This window comes from Barbatula barbatula (assembly GCF_947034865.1).
Source record: "Barbatula barbatula genome assembly, chromosome: 6".
Taxonomy (NCBI): Eukaryota; Metazoa; Chordata; class Actinopteri; order Cypriniformes; family Nemacheilidae; genus Barbatula; species Barbatula barbatula.
The window spans coordinates 19,982,039-19,993,224 of record NC_136765.1 but is presented as its reverse complement, the minus strand read 5'-3'; the positions used below and the strand labels follow the sequence as shown (position 1 = coordinate 19,993,224).

The 11,186-nt window shown below is 37.1% G+C and overlaps 1 protein-coding gene across 1 annotated transcript; it reads left to right on the top strand.

Annotated features, from left to right (window-relative positions):
* The first annotated feature begins 1,435 nt into the window (after window positions 1-1,435).
* On the top strand, window positions 1,436-9,498 carry neurl1ab (neuralized E3 ubiquitin protein ligase 1Ab). The gene is made up of 6 exons (XM_079459271.1): window positions 1,436-1,968; window positions 3,456-3,664; window positions 4,508-4,829; window positions 7,308-7,937; window positions 8,014-8,169; window positions 8,372-9,498. Exons 1-6 carry the CDS (start codon window positions 1,935-1,937, stop codon window positions 8,605-8,607), a joined length of 1,587 nt encoding a protein of 528 aa, XP_079315397.1. The 5' UTR covers window positions 1,436-1,934; the 3' UTR covers window positions 8,608-9,498.
* The last annotated feature ends 1,688 nt before the right edge of the window (window positions 9,499-11,186 follow it).

Here is an 11,186-nt window from a genome sequence, read left to right as displayed (position 1 = left end):
GGACACACACGCTGTACACACAGATACATGAAAGCTCAAATTATGACTTTTCCCAAAGCTTACAGCTTTTGATTATGATAAAGATAGTGTTGCGTTGAATACAGAAGCATAATCAAATTGTGAGGTTTAACTTTTTAGGTTGAAAGGAACAAGGACATATGAAATTCTTAGTGGGTATAGAGCACCCCCAAGTGAAAGGAAGAGGGAATGCACTAACATTGGATAAAATAAATATTGTCACATACAGGCATAAACAAACATAGTAATTCAACACTTTTGTACAATTCATTCACCTGGTTTCATACCTGAACCATACACTGACCCTAAGCAACTCCGGTTTAGGGTACAGATAGGAAAGACCAAAACATTGAAAGTTAATAAAATGTCCCACAGTGATATATCAAATGCCTGCATGCAACCTAAATGGGCTAGGATCATAAAGATATGATTATTGTTATTTTATAAGCTGTTACATCTACAGGTATAATACTAAAATGCAACACGTACATCACACACCTTATTGTAAACAAACACTGTACTGTACACGTTATGAGCCATGTACACACAAACCACACTACGTCGCTCACATACAATGCCATTCTGCATCAAGAAACATCTCAAAATGTTGTGTATTCTGTGTGATACATACGTATGCCTAATTCGACCAACACACACACTATGGGACGTTTCATGTTCGTGTTCATATTTTCGTCTGTTTTTCTAAAACAAAATGTACTTATAAGGAAACTATTTTGTTACAGGCCCTCTAGTGGAGGAAGTTATTAGCAATACAAACTGAAACAGTCATAGACCGACGACATATTAAAAACGTCCACTTACCAAGGGGCTCAGAAACTTAAACAGCGTGCTTAACTGACGACATGCTTAAATCTGACCTTTTATTACTAGCCTATCATATGTTATCAAATAAACCATCAGCGAACCATCTTAAAGTCACCTTAATGACTCAACAAAGCCTTGAGTTAAATTATTTTAGCACATTTTACTTCAGACCTGTCTTTTTTTATGTTAATATTTTTTATTCACCAACAGGGGAAATTACAATATGCAATAGTACAAAAACAGTAAATAAATGCACAATTGTAAAACCAAAACAAAAAACAGTTACTGTATACGTCCAAAAAACATCAAGAATATTATCCAGTAGCCGAGCAACAGCTTTGCTATTGTTTCGTATTAATATTAAAGAATCATAAAAAAGATTTATGTCTGTGGAAAACAATCTATCCTACCATTCGGTACAATTGACCAAAACTTTGCTTTATGTATATGGTATTTTCTTAGTATATTAAAGTATTTTATTTAAAGTATATTATCTATTTCCAATGAATCAGTATCACAATCCAAGAACAAGACCATTTTGTAAGTTATATTAATAAACGTGTCTTAAGGGGACCGCTCACCTGTGTCCACCGAAGGATGACCACTGGCTCGTCCCGATGACATCATCACGACGAGGCTGAACGCAAAATACCGTCCTCTCATCAGAAACGAATTTAAAGCTTTTTTAAATTCTTAATTTATTTTAATTTTTTATTTGAATTCGTTTATTTTTCATTATATGTGCTGGGTTTAAATTAGGATGTGTTAAACGTTTCATTTGAGTTTGTTTTTTAAGATTGACAGATGTTGTGTTCAACAAAGAAAATAAGTAAATCAAAAGCAACTATGGTCTTCCCAGGTAAATGAAGACTTCCCAAACTCCGCCTCTTATGATAATGAGGGGTCGGTCCTGCCGTAGGGTCTCTGAATGGCAGCGCGTGTGACTGTGTACACAGACTGCTACCAGACAGCAGCGGAGGATCCGACAACATTTTCGGATCATTTTGTTTAAAATACGTAGCTGCTGAAGACCAAATCAAGGCACATTTGGAGCAACGTTGTACTTAGTGTCTAAAAATCGTTGTCTTCCAATGGGTGGGCAGGTAACCCATACCACCTTACAAGGTAAGTGACATTAAAATATGACTTTTCTATCATATTTTATCATAGCTTAAAAAGGGCATATCAAACTATAATGAATCCGACTTCATGGTTATTTATTTAATCGTTTTATCAATAATTTTCTGTGTTTTTTGTAAATTATCTAAATACATTTTCCCAAGCAACTTTTACAACCATGAGCTTGATACGCAAGACATCATTTCAGAACTTATAATTAAATAATTACAAAACATTAAAGAAATATTGTACTGAAACTCTTTCTTTAATCTTAATAATTAAAAATAACTTTGTATGTATAGAAAGTATAGCTTATATAGCTTTATATAAGTTGACCTACATACTGTACACATTTTAGATTTAGAGTTATTTTTAGCTTTCTCTTTTTCTCTCTGTGAACATAAAACTAGGAGTAATAAACGTCTCTACTTTATACCCGCATAGCAAGTGAAGCTCACAGTGAATCAAACTGACACTTGTGCCAGCTACTGCCTAGAGCAGAGAAAGAGAGAAAATCCACACATCTAACAGGATATGACATTATTATCACAAGGTTGACAACATCACTAACACTCCTTTTAAATCAGGATGACAAATAAGGCAGTGCTTGTATGTGTATATCATCGATTTGATAGCAGTGATTTGTTCGTTTTGTGTACTACAATCTCTTTGTAAACACAAACAAAAGACTGTAACTGCCTCACACAACTATTTGCTGACACAGAGCTCATGCAGGTAGAGTGGGTTAAAGTCTGGATCAGTCTTCTTTGTGTTCACTCAAGATTCAATCATTGACCCACACCCAGCAAAATGTCAACAGCAGTTAATTAAAGAGAAAAAATGGCTGCAAAATAACCGTGTCCTTGACTTAAAGCATTGCAGAAGTCTGGGAAAATATAAAAGGGAGTTGGGGAGAGAGTGTTTGATCACAAGCCAGTCTTACAAGTCAGTGAGAATAAAACTGTGTATTTCTTTTGTGCCTCTTAATGACCATAATGCATGTTATACCAGTACTGATTGTCATTACATGTCATAACTTAAAGGCATAGTTCACCCAAAAATTACCCAAATAATAACCGAATGGCGGTGGTAGTCATTGACTTCTATTGTAAAGGCATAAAACCAATGCAAGTGAATGGCTGGGTTCATTTCTTGGAGCATCATGAACGTTTATTCCCTGTTTGGGTTGAAAAACCATCAAACACAGAGCTATTGATTTACTAGTGTGTAAGTGTTTGTGTTTGTATGGAGACATAACCTCACTTTTGGCACCATGAAAGACTTCAGAATAGCAACAGTGTTGCAAGCACTGTCTCTGTCACTCTTCTGTTGTCTCCTTGTCCTTAGTAAAGATTTTCATTCATACTTGTGTTTTCTCTGTTCTGTACAGACGGCACAGAGCTCTTAGAAAGAACTTTGTCTAACTCACGCTGTTGTTTAGTGCCTCAGCGGATTAATCTCTTAGTGTAACTATTATTTTGTCAATCTTTTAGAAGGAACCGTTCGCTGTCACTCCCTGAAGGAGAGCATGTATCCACAAGATGTCCAAAGCTCCTTGCCAATATGTTTCCATGCCAACACGAAAGGTTCTCAGATCGTCATGGACAAGACACAACGCAATGTACGCCGAATCGCCAGCTTCTGTAATGCAATAACATTCTCCAACCGACCACTCAGAATGTATGAACAGGTTCGGCTGAAGGTACGGTAGCCTGATTATTTCCACATACCGTCCTGTAAAACACTTTTTGTGGTCCAAAAATAGCCCTCAAGTATCCCAGTTTCATATCACTCCATCTCAAACCCTGCAGGGTGAAGGAAAAAGACGGAATGCTAACATGTGAGGTTGTTCTGTTAAATTGAGTTCTTGGGAATTGCAGAGAAAAAAAGACTCTGATAAACACCTCTGCTGGTCTCTATTTATAGCATCACATACAGTCACACAATAACTTGTTTGTCAGATTTGTTCATAAACATTCTTTGAATATACAGAGTCTTAAGGGGTACGGACCCTCATGTTGTTGATATCTCGGAAATCTTGATTTCAATATAAATATTGACCGAGCTCTTTTTCTAACCAATGTAAGTGTGTCAAATCTTTTTGTGTTTAAAGCCACATACAGTATGTTTGCACTAATATGGGAAACGAGAATAAAAAATTTTCCCCAAAGGAAAATGTAATTGCGCAGGAGGATTATGGAGTTAAGTAGATGTTTCTCCTAAAAAAATGATGTAAAAAATAAACAAATGAGACAAATATTAAAATAGCTGTCAAATAAATTTATTTTGTATAAAGTTCATATCCAAATCTTCAATAATATTGACTTTTGATTGCAGACTTGGCAAATCTGAGCTCAGTTTGTGACATTGTTGAGATCTCTTCTGAAAATTGACATGACATGAGAAATATCTGAGACGCAGTTGAAATGAGCAAAACTTCCAATCAATCTGCTCTACTTTTAATCTCATTCATGTCTGGGAGAAATAATTGAAATAATAATTTGTGAGGGTTTAACAGCTTCTGTTTTTTTCAATCACTCCATAGATCACAAAAAGACAGGGTTGTTGGCGTGGCGCCCTGCGAGTGGGTTTCACTACAGTGAATCCATCTCATCTAATGTCATCGTGGCTTCCACGTTTTGCCTGCCCTGATCTTGTTAGCCAGAGAGGGTTTTGGGCCAGAGCATTGCCCGAGGAGCAGTGTGAAGAAGGAACCGTTCTGTCCTTCTGGTTGGACAACAAAGGGATAGTGTTCTACCGGGTGAACGAGGGTGCACCTATCTTCTTCTTCAGCGGAGTACCGACAGGAGAACCAGCATGGGCCATCCTTGACATTTATGGGTTGACACGTGGAGTACAGCTATTCGGTGAGTTCACATTTCTTCCCCCTCGAATATAAAAAGATGTCTCATCACATTACAAACAAAGTACCCGATGCAGGTTTGCAGGAAGTCTCTGTGGATAACAAATGACATGCCAGTCAGAGTTTGACCCAACTGGAATAGTTGAGGTCAAGTTCAATGTCTAATGTGGGCCGGTGTCTAAGCTGTGCTTTTGTGAGCACGCGCTGATCTCTCGATAAGTTAAAAAGGTTAGAGAGGTCAGGCACGTTTGAACGATTTAAATCCAAAACACTTAAAATAGAATCGGACATTAATTCCCTCTTATCCTAATTACAAAAAAGCCGAATGGAAAAAAGATGGGAGAGATTAGAAGGCTTGCCTACACTTTCACTTCTACAATAAAAAAGCGTACAGAATGCTGAGGAATTCCAGAATGCAAGGCAAAAACAAGTTTAACACATTTTTTTTTTAAATCAATAAATGTAGTAATGATGAGATTTTCTAAATAGTTTTTTAGCTTCCCTGTAGGTCAAATAGACATACAGTATTATGTCTTAACTTAATAAGACCTAAGACACTTTTTAAATTATTAGGCATATATCTCAGTCTAATTCCTTAAAGGTATAGTTCACCTTCAAAGTGAAACTTCTGTCATTATTCACACGCCCAACTCGAATGACTTTCCTTTCTTCTGCAGAACACAAAATAAGATATTTTGAAATATTTTGGTAACAGAACCGTTGGTCCCCAATGACTTGCAATGAATTGGCTTTGTGTCCGTACAATAGAAGTCAATGGGGACGGTTTTGGTTACCAGCTTTTATTAAATATCTTCTTTTGTGTTTTATTTAATATGAAATTGTGGAGTGCAATAAATGAGGAGACAAGAAATGGAGATGAGTTGAGTCAACTTTACTCTCCACTTAAAAAACAATAAATATAAGAAAAGCGAGTCAGAGTAAACTTCCACACACCGGATAACCCAGAACCAACAACACACAACATCCCACCCTTAAAGGTACAGCCTTGGTGAATGTCTCTTTTAGCTTTACTTGTGGGTCACCACAAAATGGCATAAAAGAGATTTATTTTTATTGTATTTTTCTAAACTTTAAAGGACACAAGCTGTTGATTTTTCAACCCCCCCTATGCATGTTAATCCTGACACTTTTATCCAAAGCTACTCAAAGTACATCAAACTATATATTTTGTTTTGTCAGAACTATAAATGTGTTGGATCGAACCCATGACCTTTATGTTACTACTGCAATGCTCTATCAACTAAAAAACTTTTAATACACACGAACAGGTCTTCTGACACTATCACTCTCACATACATTTGTGTAAAAATAACCAATGTTTCCACAGAGTCAGATAGCACTATGTCTTAAAGTGAGATGTGCAGTATGTGAATTCATTCGTGCATTGATATAGGGGGTCAGCGCTGCCGTAACATCAGTTAACCTTTAGGGACAGCTGGACTTATTTAGCTGTCAAAGAACCAATCTCACCTTTTCAAAGCTGCCGACACACACAAACACACAACGAGTATCCACTAAGACGACAACTGATATTCTTACGCAGCTTTCTGTAACACCAACCATGTGTGTTCTAGCATGTGTGTTAAATTTTAACCGTTTTAATCTCACGCATAAATCCCATAAAACAATTTTATAGATGAACGTTAGCCATCGGCACATGCTGTGCTCTCTCATGTCTCATGACTCCTCCAAAATGTGTTTATATTCAGAAGGCTAAATGCCATGACTAAAATCACCCAATGTTCTCACTAACTGAAATCACACAATAGGAATTTTGCAGCTTTCCTGAAGCTTGACTGGTAGAGCATCGCATCAAGAACGCCAAGGTCACAGGCTTGATTCCAAGGGAATGTACTTACTGATAAAAAGAGTATTTGAAATAGTGTTAGTGAATGTATGAAACTTCTCTGGAGTTCGTAATGTGCAGACAGTTTGGACGGGAGGTTTTTTTTGTTCTGTACTTTTTATGTTGTAATTTTCTTTTGTATCACAGAATGACATTTAAAACGTTTGAAAAGAGACTTTGTGCAACCATTTTAGCAACCCATGCACATGTTCTCATCCTTTTGGTCTTCCATTTCACTATGACCTCAAGGTCATGTCTAAATAATTCCTGTTGAGAAAAGCCAGTGTCAGCTGAAGGCTGTTTGGTCAAGCCTAAAAAACGAAAACCAACCAAAAGAGGAGCAGCCACTGTGGCGGAGAAAAATTCTGCTGAGGATGCTGGTTATGCTTTCCAGGCTAAATGTTATAGCAGACCGGTATTTTAAGTTTTGGTATTCTCATCATCGGTTGTCCACTGTGGACAGCCAGCTTCAAAATTTTAAGTGATTGAGGTCAAAATAAAACCACCAAGCAGTATTATAGTGATTGCCGGTTACACAAGTAACCCAGTTTTGTATGTTTTTATGATGATAATGTAAGGTCAAAATTTGCCATGATGCATGTTTATGTTTTACAGACTGCAAGATGGTCCCGGCTGAATATCTCCATCCTGAAGGGATGCATGACTGGCGCATGTCAATCGACTCCACTAAGCTTGACCATCTGGATCATCTGCCATCACTCTCAACGTCTCCAAACACTATCAACTCGGTGCTGTCACGTCAGCTTCACGATGACTTACATTTCCATGGCGTCCATGGCAACGGTCTGCAGCTGCTGACCGAACACATAGCGGTGCGTAATTACAACAGATGTGACGATTGTACTCTTGTATTCTCACACCGACCGTTGAGCTGTGGAGAATGTGTGTTCTTAAAAGTCTCACTGAGGTCTCCAAAAGTGACACCTACCACAAAGACATTTTTGACTTACGGATTTACTTCTTGTAACCCCGCCAACATTAATCCGAAGAATCTGCCGGCCAATCCTGATGACCTGCTGGACCGCAAGGAATTCTGGGCTTTTAGCTGCCTGGCTTCACCACTTGCGGGAGGGGATATCATTGGTTTCCGAGCAACAGCAGAAGGGGAGGTACTTGTGAGTCACAATGGAGGAAGAGCCTGTCGAGAGATCTGTGTGGATAATTCCACTCCTCTGTGGATGATCTTCGAGTTACAACCACATATTAAGCAAATCAGTATACTGGGTAAGTTTACCCAAAATGTTAAACATGAAAGCAGGATTTGTGAAAAAAAGGTCACTCCTTTTTTCTCTCTCTGTAGGCACTTCTTGTAGTTATTCTCAATCCTTTTCACAAATTCATCAGACCACTTTAAATACAACCAGTCACCCCACAGCCAATCAGATCCACAATACAGCAGTCAGGGGATTGATTGACAGCTCTCAGCCACACCCACACAGCCTTAGTAGTTCTACAGGTGAGTTTTCATGTCAAACCACAAATATATGAATATATGTAAGTGGGTTAATATATGTTAAACCACTAACCAATCAGCTTTGAGCACATGAATAGAATATAAATAAAATTATGTTTTGACAAGTATTTAAATTAAGTGCAAGTCCAAAAACATGACGAGCATTATGTCTACTAAAATGTTGAATGTTTGCTTTTATCAACAGGGACAATATCCAGCTCACCATCCTCAGAATCTCCCAATATCCTGCCATGCTGTGCAGTTACTGGTGATGAATGTTTAATTTGCTGTGAGGGTACTGTGGACTCGGTGCTGTATCCGTGTGGACACATGTGCGTATGTTCCGTGTGTGGTGGGAAGCTAAGGGAGATGTCAAATCCCTCCTGCCCCATTTGTCGCAGCCCAATCAGAGACATCATCAAAATATATCACAGCTCGTAAACCGGCAACCAATTTATATTCAGATAGTACCAGTATATTTGGATGGCTCATGGTTCATGGTTCATGAATCAATCTCTTTAACTTTTTATTTCTGAGGTCGTAGTCCATTAAGATTTCCCACTATTCTCTGCTGTCGTGTATTGACTGATTGAATCCCACAGTCAGTAAGTAAAAGGTTCTTGGACTAGCCTCTAAAATAATGTTTATATAAAGTTCGTATTAATTATGATGTAACATTGTGTTGTACAAAAATGCCAACTTTGTGAAATTTTTGACCAAAAAGTGGTTAGCTGATCTTAAAACTGTACTAGATTAATTCTTTGTGACATCCTAATAACTTCCAACAAATTTTTTCAATCCAATGAAATGTACATTTATTTCTCTATAAATTACTAAACTTGATATATTTACCAGTTAACTTTATACTGCACTTTAAATTATTTATTTTATAGTTTCTCTAAATTCTAAATCAACAAACTGTGTTGCAGTTGAGTGGCTTTGTTGCTAAATGTTTATTTTTGTATAACATTTACATTTACAAAACATGTTAAAATGACATTATATGATATGCACAATATTCTTAGTGTCAGTACCAATCGTAACAACTGCAACAAAGTCTGTCATTTTTATATCTGTGAAAATATAGATATTATGTGTGTTAACATTTCATTTTAAATGTTTTGTTGCTGTGATTTTGTTATAAATGGTACTGTAAATATGCAGCTTTAAATTTAGTATATCGTCTAAACCTATGACCTTAATAATAAGGTTTCACTGATTTTCTATCAATGTTTATTTGCTGTTTTCATGTGATTGTCAACTAACTGCTTAAGATCCGTATGACTGTAATAGAGAATGTGGCTAAATACAGTTTTTCTCAGTCGCTTTGGTACATTTCTCAAATCAATTGAAATTCTCGAAACTACCTATTCAATCCTCACATCATTGTGTCACTTGTGCACATCAAAAAAGCAGTTTCTCATTTCTTTGAACAAGTTGCAAATGCTTTGGTACATCCATGCAAATGATTATGCTCAATTCTCTGCTGTTTCCTACATTATCAATTGCTTATGTCATGTTGATCAAAATGTATTATAATGGGTCTCTGTTGAATACTATCACCCCCACAACATTTAGGCATTAGTTCATAGAATAAGTCTTTACATGCAAAATGGTTGAACAAGTTGTCATAATATGTCAAGTATATTTCTATACATCTCCATTAGACTTTTTTTCTAAATCTGTCCTGAATTGGTAAATTGCTCCAAGGTGAATCTCGACTTTCTCTTACGAAGGTGAATCTCATGAACCATCAACTGGCAAGTATATATATAGTCGGAGCACAACACAATGTTACAACGTCTGGCAATGTAAGGACAAGGAATTGGACGGGGTCAACAGCCAGAGAGAGGAAGTAGGAGAGGAAGTGGAAGAAGAAGAAGAGGAAGAGGCCGAGGACATATGCGCGTTCCTGATGAGATAAGAGCCACACTTGTAGACCACGTTCTCAATCATGGCCTAACAATGGCCGAGGCTGGTCGAAGGGTGCAGCCAAATTTTGGGAGAACAACTGTGTCCTCAATATGTAACAATAGGCACTTTTCTGTAATGCTGTAAACGTTCTGTAATGCTTTAAACAATATTACAGTTTTCCATTGCACTTTACAATATACAGTGCGTATACTTTACATAAACAGTGACATTTTATCTTACTCAATTTTGTGTTTTGCATTACTATATTTTTTCCACATAGGACTGCAAGACAAATATGAAACAACTAGAAAACAATGCCATAAGACTAAGGAAGATAAAGATTGCCATTATACAGGACAACAACATCTTTCAAAACAGTCAGCATCTCAACCATTGACCGGGTGCTGAAAAGACACTGTTCCATTTGAAAAAAATGGTGAAAGAGTGAAGGAGCTGCCAGTCTGTACAGGTAAAACATATATGAGCATGCAGCAACTGTACCTCCCAGTAAACAGTACAATAACGTACAGTGATATACAGTACAGTAAATGTGACCTTTAAACATTTGATGTGTGCTGTACACATTTGATGTAACCGTATCTTGTCCAAAATGAAAATGCATGTAAGTCAAAAAACTAATTTGTGTCTTCTTGATATAGCGTATAATGGGACTGGAAGCAAGTGAACCACCACAGCTTGCTCTAGAGAAGATATTCATTGTGATGTGGATGAGAATTTGTGGCCCAACAGACATGAAAGTCCGGAGGTGTAAGGAGACTGCACTCTAATTCCTACAGCACTGCATTTACAGTTTTACCTAACGAGATATGTTCACATGTCTACTTCTTTTTTTCTATGTGCTATGAAGTGCTGTCTTTTCCTTTCTGTAATGACATGGTCTGTCAATAAATTATAGTAAAAACTATAAATGTGAATCATCCAGGGTCTTGCAATCAAACTCCCACATATACTAAGGTGTAACCTACAATTTCCTATAAATGTCAGAAAAAATTAAACCATAGTTTACATCAGAACCTCCCTCCGGTGTACACTGTTATATTGACAACATGACCAAGCAATTTGAATGGCTTATCAATACACAATGA